The 14,805-nt window shown below is 41.5% G+C and overlaps 1 protein-coding gene across 2 annotated transcripts in view; it reads right to left on the reverse strand.

Moving 5' to 3' along the window:
* The window catches only part of LOC122798570 (zinc finger protein 852-like), a 207,105-nt gene that overhangs the window by 89,910 nt on the left and 102,390 nt on the right, over positions 1-14,805 (reverse strand). For both annotated transcript variants that reach the window (XM_044067628.1, XM_044067627.1), the window contains exon 3: positions 6,326-6,722. In XM_044067628.1, coding sequence (XP_043923563.1) covers positions 6,326-6,722 — 397 coding nt within the window. The remainder of the gene's footprint in view (positions 1-6,325; positions 6,723-14,805) is intronic.

The raw sequence follows: 14,805 nt of genomic DNA on the forward strand, positions 1-14,805 counted from the left end.
TATCATTCCAGGTTGCATCCTACATGAACTCAGGCAGGAACTTGCAGCACCATTAGCACCCTATTCAACCAAACCTTGAGTACCATCTTCATCCCAGCCAAGTGGCGGACAGCTACTAACACCCCCTTACACAAAGGTGGAGTGTTCACCAATCCAGGAAATTATAGACCCATCAGCTTAACTAGCCTGATCTGCAAGGCCATGGAGTGGATTATTATGGACCTCATTAACAAGCACATTGGCAACCTCCAGACACTTGATCCCACACAGTTTGGTTTTGTCAAGGGGAGGTCATGCCTGTTAAATATGGTTGACTTGTTTGAGACTGTCACCAAGGCCATAGATGAGGAGAAGATGGTGCACACCGCCTACCTTGACTTGGCCAAAGCCTTCGATACTATTCCCCACTCAGGCATAATAGATAAACTCTCTCAACTAGGCATCAATCCATATATTTCCAGATGGGTAGCAAACTGGATCACTGATAGAACCCACCTAGTCAAAATAGGGCAATCCACCTCAAGTAGTAGACCTGTAAAAAGTGGTGTACCCCAGGGATTGGTCTAAGGGCCTTTGCTGTTTGGAATATACTTCCCGGAGGTGCAGACCAAATCTAGTGGGCCATGGCTGACCAACTTTGCAGATGACTGCAAGCAGGGTGCTGTCATCAATTTCCCTGGAGATCTGGACATCCTACAACAGGGTCTCACCCAAACAAATGACTGGTGCCAGAAACATGGCCTCAAACTAAATGTCAAAAAAATGCATCATCATCCCTTTTGGGGAGAGTGATGTTCCCACAAATTATTACATTGATAATAAGGTACTGAACACCCAATCTGTCATGAGGGACTTAGGAACCCAGACTGATAGCAAACTGACTTTTGACCACCATATTGCCTCCATTGTACGGAAAGCTTTCTACATGGTCCACCTCATTAGTAAGGGTATCTCATCCAGGGACAAGGTGGTCATAAGATCCCTGTGTTCTTCCCTTATAAGATACATCATTGATTACAATACCCCTTTCGGCATGTACCTCACAAAGCACATGCAGCAGCTGGAGAGACCACAGAGGTTTCTCACCCGGAGAATCCAGGGCCTCAAACATCTACCCTACACAGATAGGCTAAAAGCCCTGCCCCCTACTCAGTCTCCTACAGACTCCTCAGAGATGACCTCTGTCTGGCATACAAAGCAATCTCAGATACCACCCTGATGGGACTGCTGCATATCCGCATGTCAAGCTCCACTCGAGTAACCTGTACGCACGACCTCAACCATGTCTGTGACATCAATAGGACTTGTTGGCAGGACAGATTTGTGTCCCAGAGACTCTCCCTTTTGGGGAATAGACTCCCTCTCCACGTAAAGCAGAGTACCTCATTAAACCTTTTTAAGTGCAACCTGGATAACTGGATGGGGAACAGAAAATACACCCCTGGCATTCCACATGTGTCCCTTCTGGACTGTAGCATAGGGTGCTGACTTGTTGGAACATGGGGTAAATTCTTGGCTAGGCTTGTAAGAGCCTCAGGGCCAATAGCCTAGTAAGTTCCTATGATCCTATGGATTACTGCCAAAATGATTCTATAAAACTGCAACTTTTTTATACTGGATAACAGGTACAAGTAGCCAGATAAGGAAACAATGTTTAGAGACAGGCTGCACATCAATTGTAAGGAAGTTACATATATTAAATGGCAAGCCTGAAGAATACATTGAGAAATCTTTGATTTGATGAAAGAATTTGACATTGTTTAGAAATGCATGAATAATGATGTCATTGTCATTAATAAAGACAAAGTATAGTGCCTTGGCCAATGTTATTTAGGAATTATCAGCCTTTGAGTTCAAGCTGCACTGATAGACTAGGAATGCATACAGCTACAACTCATGGCCAACTATGAGTAGAAGTTCAGATCTGGGATGACCTTCAAACTGCTAAACCAAAAGGAAAAAAGGTATCAGAAATGAATAAGAGAATGCTGGAAGCGGCAGGCAAGGAATGGTTAAAGATTACGATGCAGGGTTTTTCTTTGTTGTGATATTAGCTATATTTGATAGTAAAGTCAGAAAATTCTGCTCACAAATTAAGCAAGATTTATTCACAGTCAAGATAACAGAGTCCACAGAGAATGTTAGGAGCAAAGTGATATTCATAACGATCTTTAAGGTTGCTAAAACAACACCACAAAGCAGGTCTTACTACGGACTTGAGGTTCTGGAAGCTCAGCAGAGTAACTAGTCAGTGTGCCAGTGGATTAAGAAAACAAAATAAGAAAATGCTGGGCAGTTAGTGCAGGAAAGCTAACCAGAAAAGTCATAAAGATATCACTACTGGCAAAATTACTATTCAATGCCTTTACAACACTGAAAAAGCCACAAATTGTATAGCGTGCCTCCTCACCAGCTACAAAAAGCATGAAGAAAGACTCAAAACATAGTTGCACTATTATCAGGATTGTAAAAAGATATCTAAAAAGGCTAGAATCAAATAGCTTGATCTTACCACTACGGAATGCAAACATGAGCCAGGCTTAGCCAAAAGTAAAGAAGGCAGCACTAAAGAAATCTGGAGATGGTGTTCACCCAACACTCCTTAAACATTTCACATGAACTACAAACATGGCGGCAAGCAGGATGTAATAGCTAGTACCTGGCTTAGAGACTGATCAGCAGGAATGGGAACTATAAGGCTATAATTCCAAATGCATTTCAGATATTTGATGAAGTTGGTTACCTCTGGTTGTGACACTGTTTATCTAAAAGTTAAAATCACTACATTGCAAGTGAATGCAGTTAATTCGATGCTGTTTTGGTACAACTGAAGTGAGAAGGTTTCAGCTATTTACTGCAGATGAAAAACGTAAAGAATATGGAGTGGAATCTAAGTTTTGTGAAGACATCAGTCAGGAGTTAGAATAGGGTAGCCACAAATCCTCACATTGAGTGAGTACAAATATCAAAAAATGCTACAGTTAAATGTTGGAGAGTCACAAGTAGAGTGGAAGCTAGAAGGATGAAAGTGTGGGGATCTTTCTAGACTGTTTGCAGTACATTTGAAGCCGCTGGGAGTGGTTACATGGATGAAGTGGAGTTTCTGCATGGCCAAGAAACAGCCATTGAGGCTGTTAAACAAATATTTGAAATTAAGGATAACGTAGTTGAGGTGGTAAAACCAAGTGAGTGGATGAAGCAGCACTTAACAGAAATAGATGAAAAGGCAAGAGACTGAGATGTGAAATTGCATGGAATTTTGAATAGTGAAGAGATGCATATCTCCGAACTATCATGAATTTTGCAGAACAAACGTCTCAACCTCTTAGTGCAAGAATTATGGACAAAGTCAAAAATAGTTGGAAACAAAGGCCAAAATCAGTGACAGATTTTAAACATTGCTCTTATAAACTTAGAAAGTTGTTATAATAACAGGTTTTGCATTAGCTTGTATTATTTTTTTGAAGGATATGAAATCTGAAACTCGAATGTCTGCCATTATTTAATGACTTCAGTCTTCAACAGAAATACTAAAAATAATTATGAGGAAAAGACTAAAAAATATGATACAAAATCTCGACATTTTGCTAAACTTTTGGGTAATTAAGAAGTATGTTGTAAAGCATCACTCATTTTGCCTCATATTTTTTGTTCTGTCCCTCATATACAGCTAAGTGGATGAAGTGACAGTCTTGATAAAGCAGGGGTATGCCACAGGCTGGTAAACTGTGCAAAGCAGATGAAGCTTGACAGCGTGGAAACCCGTGGCACATATGAAGTGGATGTTAGAAATTATACAAGAAACTGTCTTTAAGGCTAAGCTGTAAACTGATGAACAAAAAAATAATCGATTTTGGGCACTGGTTCAAATTATACTGGATAAATATAACAAAGAGCTGGGGAAATGTTAGGCATTAAGGGAAAGGCAGGAGTTAATGGAAATATCAGTGTAGTTTTTAATGTTATATCATCATAACATAACAGACAGGGATGCCTTTTTGTTGATGGAGGGCCTTTTGGAGAGACATTAAAAAGCACTGCACTGCAAGTAAAGGGATATAAAACAGCAGTAATGAAAAATATAAGGAAAGGGTTGTGGAAGATGAGGTACACTGAAAGTAAGTGTGATACAGTAAAAATGAAAAGATGTGGAGAACTCCGGTGGCTGCAATGTGATTTAACTGATTAAATTATATATCCTGCTTTCACCTCAGATGAGAAAAGTTAGAATAATTAAATTTTGTATTAATGCCACATGACTTCTCTGCATAATAACTAATAATGAAAAATGTTAGAGGTATGCCCACAGAAATGTATAGGTACGCAGTTATAGCACTATAGAGACACCAGGATATTGTTATAATTAAGACCCATGTAAACTTTTGTAATACTCAGCTGTATGATACTTCATTAGGAAAATATAAATACTTCTAAATATGTTTGTTCTAATCACTATGATAAAGAATTTTACTTTTAAAAAATTATACTGCCAATGGATAACTCAGTAAAGGCAATGTAATCAGAACGAGCACCATGGGCTGGTAATATGGCTTAACGGTTACAATAATGATCTGTCCAGAGATGTATCATGCTGATGTTCCATAGACCACTGCTGTATACATATCAAATAAAGGCCACAGCCACAGGAAAAGCTACCTTGTTTATCCTTGAAAACAGACAGTTATGTTGAGTGGGTCTTACCAATTTAAAAATACTATATCAATACAGGACAACTCTCTGGAGTCTGTGAAAGAGAATAATAATCTATCACAAAAGGTCCAAAGAAAGACAAACAATACTAATGGGATGGATCTATGTATCGAACATTCATTCAGAAAATGTTAATTTTTTTTTTCACCAGGGAAAGTAACTAGTTAGCCAACACTTCTACATCTCACAAAGCGCAGTATTTTAAACCAACCCGGGTGGGGGGCTTTGCCCCCCGCACCCCCCCTGACTATATATACCAACTCCAAGACTGCACTACAGTGGGAAAAAGGGCAGACAGGGAAGTATTGGCCAACTAGTTAGTTTCCCGTTCGCTAAAATGAATGTTCGTTGAATGAACATTTAGTGGTTAGGGTTCGATGTTTAGACGTTTGATGAAAATGTTATTTGGCAGTTAAACATAGATCCAATAGGGGCAGGAGCAAGGAACGAGCAAAATAAGCTCCCCCTATACATTCTGAGGAAAAAGAAAAAGGAGTGGGAGAAATGTCAGAGTCAGAGGACCAAAACAGTAGAAAAATTCCTTGAAAGCAACTGTTAGCAAACCACTCTAGCACAGTGAAGACAGGGACAGTATTCTGACTCGTATAATCATAATTAAGGTTGGTGGAGAAATTAAATGTTCTGTTAGAAATGGTGGTTTTAGTAGAACAATATAACAGGTTTTTGCAGTGCTTAGAATGGAAGGGATAAGATTACTAATGGATTAATTTTGTAAACTTAATCTTCACATCTTTTTCTACTACATACTTCTAGCGTCCAGTATGGGGGGAATCAGTGTTTCTAGAGGGAACAACAGTACTGCAAAAACTGTTTTTCTTTTTCTTTTTGAAACTCTTCTTTGGAATATCCCATCTGGTCTCATGGTCGTAATGTTCAATCAGCCAAGGTTGTAGGGATCCTTTTACTGCTATATTTCCACTTGGATTGACTTATTTTACTGTTTATGGCCTTAAATATGGCATGTTGTAAATGTGCCTAGTTTAACAAACAAAATATTGAAAACTGACTGAATCACTCTTCTCTTTGCATGCACTGTTCCCACTGGCAGCCCCTCCATCTGCATACCAGCACATTCACCCTGATTCATCTATGAAAATCAAGTCTCATTTAAAATATTACCTTTTTTCTTCATTATACTACTTTCTAGCACACTCATTACCACTATACCTACTTCTCCATTCATATTCTCTTTGTGCAAGTATACCCAAATGTGGGATATTTATTTTTCTTGCCTCATTGATATTCATAATTGAAACTTAAATGGCCTTGCATTCCACATTATCTTTCTCTGCTCACTTAGAGATGCCTTACACAGCTTCATTCTGGCCTCTTCATAAATACTGCAATGTCATCTTTCTGAAATTATTAATAAATCACAAGTAGAAATTACTAGTTTAATCATCCTGATGCAGAAAGAGATATCCCGGCACAATATAAATGACAAAGCTCACAGTAGTACAATGCACCAAGTACTACAAACAGAATGGACTAGTAGACATCTAAAGTGACAAGTATGCTAGACATTACCTGCTTTATACATCAAAATCTAGTTGTACCACATTCAAAATACAGATACATTCTAATATATGCATACCTGGTATAGTTATGGCCTCATAACTGTCGTCAGTCAAATCATCTACGAAACAATCATTGATACTGTCTGACAGCACTTTCACCTTCCTGATTTCATCACTGGGTTTCTGGGTCATGTAACTACTGAAGTAGTCTCCTCCATTTCTGAGCCTGTCCTCTAAGTGCTGTCTGGCGCCAGTATGCACGCCAACTGCCGCTTTGTTTGTCAAGTTGTGATTGGTTCCAGGCTGGGAGCAGTTCCATTCCCTGTCCTTGATGTGTTGGCTGGTATCTGGATCATTTGTAGACAGTTGTGCCTCATCATCACTGCTAACGGTTTCCACCTTGATACAAAAGCTGTTCAGTGTCTGTGACTCACCGTCTTTTGAATCACTCTTCTTGTCATCGCCTTCCTTCTTCTTAAAGTTTATCATAAAAAAAAAAAAAAACAGAAGGAAACATTAATTCTTATACCGTTCTCTATCTGTTTCAAAAAAAGCATCAGTTTCAGGTTTCAGATCAGTTTAAGTCAACTAAGTATTATGGACATTTGGAGTCGCTTGCTACTTAACCCCTTTCTATGAGAGCTACTCTAGATTACAAACAGAAATTTTCTAATCGAGGGTCACCATCACTTTTAAAAGTAATGTATATTTCTTAACTCCTCTGAGCAGGAGATTTACTGTGGACAGCTGTCCACCGCCTAGTGACAGGAGGATTATAGGCCATTTCTCATGAAAATTGATTTAATTGTGTTGCAGGAATATTAACTGAATTGGAAGTTTTGACTCTGTTCTTCAATTAGTGCTTGCTTGAATTTTATTGTCTGTTAGTAATTGCAGGTGTGGGGGTAGCCACATTCTTTGATTTCCTGTCAATGCCTATTTAAGTGGTACAGTTTGAAATATTTTCTGCTTAAAAACCTCAGCTTTGGCCGGCTAAGATCTAGCTGTATTCAACTGGATGTATAAGAGAATTTAAGTACCTTTTATCTGCACTTTTTTGAAATAATACAGTATTTAAATTGATTTAATTGTGTTGCATGAATATTAACTCAAGTGGAAGTTTTGACTCTGTTCTTCAGTTAGTTTCCCACCCACCCTCTCTGCTTCTGTTTTGGTGTTAATCTTAGTGGCTTTTAAACTGCCTGTCCCTCTTGTAAATTTGTGTTTGGATACTCCTTCTGGGCTCATCTCATTTTCTCACTCAACTGAGTGCAGTGAGATCATATTCTGATTTCAGGCACTCCTACTGTGTACAAAGAGAGCATCTGGGAAACAGAAACAAAAAAAATTTGAAGCTTGTTTCCTGCCTTTCCTGTTAAGTGGTCTAGACTGTTTGTAGGCTTCTGAGCCCCCAAGCCCTTTTGTGTTGGAGGGAAGCCTTCTAGCTTAGTTTTGTTTCTTATAACTAGCCAATTTTCTAGTTTCAGCACTCAAATCTGTTTCTTTGAACTTAGCACTTGTTCAGAACTCATTGTAAGCACTACATAAGCTGCAAATTACTACAGCACTCAACTTTCCTCACTTGTCTAGAGGAAAGCAGTTTTTAGTACTTAATAAATAAGCACCTATCCAGGCATGTCTAAGGGTCAGCTCCCAGTGATTTCTCCTGTCTACGTGATGAATCTGGGCATCTTGAGGCAATGCAGCAATTGCCTCATGTACACAGACAACCCTCTCCTCCTACCACCCAACACTACAACCTGTGAGAGATGCACTTATATAGCCAAATTGGAAGCAAAGCTCTCTTCACCCAAGACTGGACTAGACAGTCAAGAGGAGAAGGTAGACACTTGCACCACACCACACTCATCACATAGTCCCTCAAAACCTACACCACCAACACACACACATAGAAACACAAAACACACACCTACATTCGTGGAGGCTCTCAACAAAAACTTGCCCAAACATCAGGGACATCTAAAGCATAAACGCAAGCAAACTCCACCCCCCAACACAACCCAAATGACACATAGCCCACAAACTCAGTGTGCCACTCAACCACAGCCCATAAGGCATAACAACGTACCCAACACTCTAGTCATAGGTGACTCTATAGTCAGGCACACTGATGTTCCACTCACTAGACTAAACAAGGAGAAAGTTACTGTCAGCTACCTGTCAGGTGCCAGGATCTGCTACATAACGCATGCACTCAGGTCACTCCACAATAAGTACAAATATGACACTGTCATTGTCCATGTTGGTGTGAATGACCTGAGATGTACCTCCCTAGAATACATGAAAAGAGATATGGAGGAGATCTCCGATCTTGTATCCCAGGCAGGTATGACCCTAACCCTGAGTAGCATCCTGCCATCACCCAGAATGATACCACAGTACAAGGACAAAATGATTGACTTCAACAATTGGCTAAGCTTCTGGTGTCATTCTAAGGGGATCCAGTATTTGTCTGCCTGGGACGACATGATCGACAGACCACGATGCTTTGCCAGAGATGGCCTGCACCTGTCACCCTTAGGATTCCGGATACTGGCTAAGGCTCTTGCCACCCCTATAGCGCCTTTTTTAGGCAAAGTTCAAATGACAAAGTCACCACTGTAGCAGGTACAAGCAAGCAAAATCTGAGGGTAATGCTACTCAGTGCTAGAAGTCTAAACCTCAAAATGCACTCACTCGAGGCACTCCTTAAATGGAGAACACTGACATCTGTGCAGTGACAGAGACCAGGTTCAAAGCTCCAGAGAGCACCCCTGCATTACCAGGCTACAATTCATACCACACCTTTCGGCCACCTAACCCAGAACGAAGCACTAAAGGTGGAGGCGTGTCCATATTCATTAAGGATATCCACACCTCCAGGCTAGTTGCACAGCATAATGCATCCGAGATTATTCAAGTGCAACTAACTCTGGGCAAGACCGCAATCCAAATTGTAGCTTGCTACAGACCCCCCACTATGCCCCAGGATTCCCACTCCTCATTTCTTGATACACTGGAAAGTATTAGGGTACAACCCAAAACCCTAATAATGGGCGATTTCAACTACCCCACCATTAACTGGGAAAACTACTCATGTACCAACACTTTTGCTCAACGTTTTCTAGAATTCATAAATTCCAACGCCTTGGATCAACTTATTCACACCCCCACCAGGGGCAGCAATATCCTAGACCTGGTCATTACCAACATGGGAAACCGGTGTTCCACACCAGAGGTCAATTCCTCATTGGTCAGATCCGACCACAAGCTAATCAGCCTAGACATCCACATCCCAACCCCACCCCCAATTAGGGAAACCATCGTAAAAAACTTCTCCAAAGCCAACTTCACACTTCTTAAGACAGAAGTGGCAAACTTCACGACACCCATGCAGATGGACAATAGAGGTATGACTGCTGAAGTGCACTTTATAAGCACTTACACGAGTGCATGGATCATGCTATCCCTAACAGAACCAATATGTTATCCTCCAAAAACAGGAAACCAATCTGGTGGTCCTCTGACATAAACAAACTCTACAACAGAAGAAAGAAACTGTTGCAAAAAAGAGTAAAATCCCATGACTGGAGGAACTCCCCAGTCAACCTCAGTAAGAAGCTGAGATCCCTCATAAAATCCTCCAAAGCTAGTTATGAAAACAAAATTGCCACTGACTCTAAAGACAACCACAAAGCATTCTATATCTATGTCAATAATCTCAATGGGAACACTAAGATCTGCTCTGAGTTACAGCACAATGGCGCTAAATATACAGAACCAACTGATATTGCCAACATCCTAGCAGATAGGTTCAGTGATAACTTTACCCCCCCCTCTCACCCCCTACAGGGCCCATCTCTATGCCAGAAGAATGCAAAGTTCCTATAATCACAGCTGCACAGGTAAAAAACACACTCTCCAAAGCCAAGAACACAGCATCCATGGGACCTGACAATATCCCAGTCTGCGTTCTGCACAAACTACAGATTGAACTGGCACCCTACCTAAGTACCATGTTCAGTCATAGCCTCACCTCAGGCTTTGTACCCACTGAATGGTGCACCGTGATGGTTATCCCACTTCACAAAGGTGGAGCCACAATGGACCCCGGGAACTACCGCCCCATTAGCCTGACGAGCCTGGTCTGCAAGGCCATGGAACATATCATCATGGAACTCATAAACAAAGACATTGGTAATCTCCAAACGCTGGACCCTACCCAGTTTGGATTTGTAAAAGGCAGATCACGTCTTCTAAACGTGATTGACTTCTTTGAAGCAGTCACCAAAGCCATAGATGAGGGTAAAATGGTTCACACAGCTTATCTAGCTCTCGCCAAGGCGTTCGACACCACCCCCCACTCTGTAATTATAGATAAGCTCACTAAACTAGGTATAAATCCCTATGTCACAAGATGGGTTGCCAACTGCTCATGGACAGAACCCACACTGTGAAAGTAGCGGATTCCAAATCCGACTTCAGACCAGTGACAAGTGGAGTACCACAGGGTTCAGTCCTGGGTCCTCTCCTGTTTGGTATCTACTTCTCTGAAGTGCAGGCTAACACAGAAGGTCTTTGGCTAACAAAGTTTGCAGATGACTGCAAACTAGGAGATAATCGTAACTCCTAACGATGTGGACAAACTACAAAAGGGCCTCACTGAGACAGATACCTGGTGTCAAAGCCATGGCCTGAAGCTCAATGCCAAAAAGTGTATTGTCATCCCCTTTGGTAAAAACTCTGTACCCATGAACTACCACATAGCTGGTAGTCTACTTAATGCCGAAAATGTGATAAGAGACCTTGGGACACAGGTGGACAGTAGTCTCTCCTTTGATAATCACATCGCCACGGTGGTCAGGAAATCCTTCTACATGGCTCATCTCATCACAAAAGGATTCTCATCCAGAAAAAAAATAGGTCATTGTTCCTCTCTACTCATCACTCATTAGACCCATTATAGAGTACAATGCCCCTTTTGGTATGTACCTCATAAGACATCTACAACAACTGGAAAGACCACAGAAATACCTCACAAAGAGGATTACTGGCCTCAAACAGATGCTCTACACAGACCGTCTCAAAAAACTACAGCTTTACTCCATCGCATATCGCCTACTCAGGGACGATCTCTGCCTAACATACAAAGCTATGTCAAACCCAGAGCTGTTGGACATGCTCCACTTAAAGAAATCCCAGTCCATCAGAGCTACACGCTCTAGGGACCTAAACCTTGTCACCACAATAAACAGAACATGCTGGAGGGATAGATTTCTGTCCCACAGACTTCCCATACTCTGGAACAGACTACCTATCTATGTCAAACAGAGCTCCTCATTAGCACTCTTCAAGAAAAATCTTGATGATTGGATGGGAAATGGGAAATTTACCCCAGGGATAATTTCTGTGGCTCTGCTCAACAAAGGCACAGGAAAATAATTTTCTTGGGTGGTGAAAGCCAGGGTACATTTTTTGGCTAGGCTTATATAGGCCCTAGGGCCAATAGCCTAGTACCTACCTATGAACCTATGTTGAAATCCAAGACATGTTTACCTGACTGCTGTGCCATCCTGATGGGACACAGGGGGAAATGTCCACTGATAATGTTGGTGATACTGGTTGCATGAGTGGTCCGGGAGCCATAAGGCTAGTCAGTGTGGGTACTGAGTGTGAATAAGGAATCAAGAGGCCTAAGGAAACTGTCCCTCTTTGACAGGAAGGTATATGCTATTTGCTGTAGGACTAATCCACAAAGAAGACCAGGGTTATCCCTTGTATAGCAAAACAAAAAGACTTTGAAGTGGACATAACACAGAATAATACATACTACTCAGCATGTGACTGCATTCCTTTAGTGTAATGGTCTACAAAGCAAGCTTTCCATGCAAGTGTCTCCAGCAAGGGCTATGGGGATTAAGGCAAAAACAACAAAAAAAATCCTAGCGAAAAAGTCTGCAGCATAACTTTCATGCATGTTATTTTTTCTTCTCAGTTTATTTATTTATTTAACATTTGTTTACCAGGAAAGTCCGACTTGGAACAAAGCCAATTTTCAGTGGAGCCCCGGGAAGAAATGCTCTAGATGCATGTCTTTGTAATGTGGGAGGAAACCGGAGCACCCGGAGGAAACCCACATGAACACAGGGAGGACATGCAGACTCCACACAGAAGGCACCCCAGCTGAGAACCAAACCAGAGAACCTTTTACTGTGAGGCGACCATGCAGCTGCTGCACCACTGCACCATCCCATACACAGTTAAACTAATGAACTTCATAAGCAGAGGATAGGAGGAGAGAGGTGTTTGAACCGAGTATATACATACACTCTGACTGCAGAATACATTAACTGTCAACAGACTGAGATGCTTACATCAAAATGGCCACTTTAGTTATAATAGTACGTACTGCAAAGCATTTTGATGACACTGTTTTATGCAATATACAGCAAGAGTGTTGAAGACAAAAGTTAAGCACTTATTGTAATACTAGCTCTGTAGGAGGCGCCATCCTCCATACTATATACTGACTATAGGGTCACTGTTGAGAGAAGATATTCTCTGGAAGGGTCAGCCAGATACATGTCCATCTGAGAAGCTATGCTGACATTGGCTGGTTTCAAGTCCTTGAAGAAGCTGTCTTTGGCAGTTAATACAGAAGCTTCGATGACCCATGTGCAGGTTCATCCAGTTTCTGCATGGCATCAAGGAGCAGAGCCTTGGCTCTGAGTTTCTGCTCTTCACTATCCATCCATCTCAAACGGAATTATGGATGAACTATGCTGGCCAGAATGACCTCTTCATGCTCCAGAAGGTGAATGAACTGAGCCTCAATGCCTTTAAGAAAAGCATCAACTAGCAGTACAACAAGCTTCACAGACTGCCTGACTTCAGACAACTTGTTTTTCAGCCACGTAATGGTGTGGATCAGGATTCCCATGAAACCTTTCAGCTCTGACTGCAGGATGTTCAGAGTCATTGCCAGGGGCTGCACTGCTTGCACAAACTCAGCAACAAAGGTAATTTCTGCAGGTCTGAAAATGTCAGTTCCAATCTGTTCACATATCTCATTCAGCAAGCCTTCACCCTGAGTTGCAATGAGATGAATTTTCTCCATCACGTAGAAAGTGGAATTCCATCATGCCACATTGGGAATAATCAATGCAAAATCACACTTATTTCGAGCCACCTCAGCAGCTTGGGTGCTGTGACTAGCCTTGTTCCAAGCAGCATAGCATTTGGCCATGGTGCTTTGCATAATCTTTTTATACTGTGCATCATTACAAGCAGATTCAGCATACTGTATGGCAACTAGAGTCAATGTGTGTGCTGCTCATCTCAGATGGGGAGGCAGTGAAAAGGTGTTCTTGCTTTGCCCTGACTGACTCAGCATGGCTGTCACACTGCTGTAAATCACTTCACCATCATCATCCTCATCTTGGGACAGAATGGTTGTAGTCTCAGATCTTTCACATTCCGAGAAGACAGTGAAAGCCTTTACAAAACTGCTGCCATTGTCTGTAATTGTTGCAAACACCTTTTGATCTATCTTGTGCTTGATAGGAATGCTCTCAAGAGTTGATGCTATGAGATCATATGTATGCCTCCCGTGTAATCTGCAGCAATCTCAGACCCCACCCTGATGGGACTGCTGCATATCTGCAAGTCAAGCTCCACTCGAGTAACCCGCACATGAGACCTCAACCTAATCTGTGACATCAATAGGACTTTTTGATGGTACAGATTTGTATCCCAGAGACTCCCCCTTTTGTGGAATAGACTCCCTCTCCACATAAAGCAGAGTACTTCATTAAACCTTTTTAAGCGCAACCTGGATAACTGGATGAGGAACAGAAAATACACCCCTGGGATTCCACCTATGTCCCTGCTGGACAGTGGCATAGGGTGCTGACTTGTTGGAACATGGGCTAAATTCTTGGCTAGCCTTGTAAGGGCTTCAGGGCCAATAGCCTAGTAACTTCCTATGATTCCTATGATCCTATGACAAAGCAGCTGACTTTCTTTGAAGTGTGTCACAGTAGAGCCAGTGGGTGATGACACCAAAGAAACTACAATTCTGACAGGTCCAAATGTCAGCCGTAGTGTGCTGCATACTATCAACATTCATGCTGGAAGAAGCTGCAAGCATGTTCTTATCATTCATAATAATATCCGTGTACTTTTCTGTAAGCTCATATATCTGCCAAATCTCTGTGGTTTTGCTTAAAGTTAAATCACTGTCTTAAAGCAAAATCCTGCATCATTATTAACACCACACACAAGCTTGTCTTTTATCAACTCATCTCTCAGATCACCAAATCTGCACATTTTTGACTTGTTTCTCAAGTCAGTTATACATGCTGCAAAGGTTTCACCAGGCTTTTGATCTCTTGTGTAAAATAGTACCTTTCCACTGTAATATTTGTTTGAGGGTTGCACATTTCTCGAAATGTATATTTTAAGCAGAGTCTTCCTGTGTTTCAGCCTGTACCACAGTATGGCAGTCTTCCCCCTTCTCTGCATAAACAGCAGGTGCATACACAAATGAATGTTCTCG

The sequence above is a fragment of the Protopterus annectens genome, chromosome 3.part1 (assembly GCF_019279795.1).
Source record: "Protopterus annectens isolate FY-2018-M chromosome 3.part1, PAN1.0, whole genome shotgun sequence".
NCBI classification, from domain to species: Eukaryota; Metazoa; Chordata; order Ceratodontiformes; family Protopteridae; genus Protopterus; species Protopterus annectens.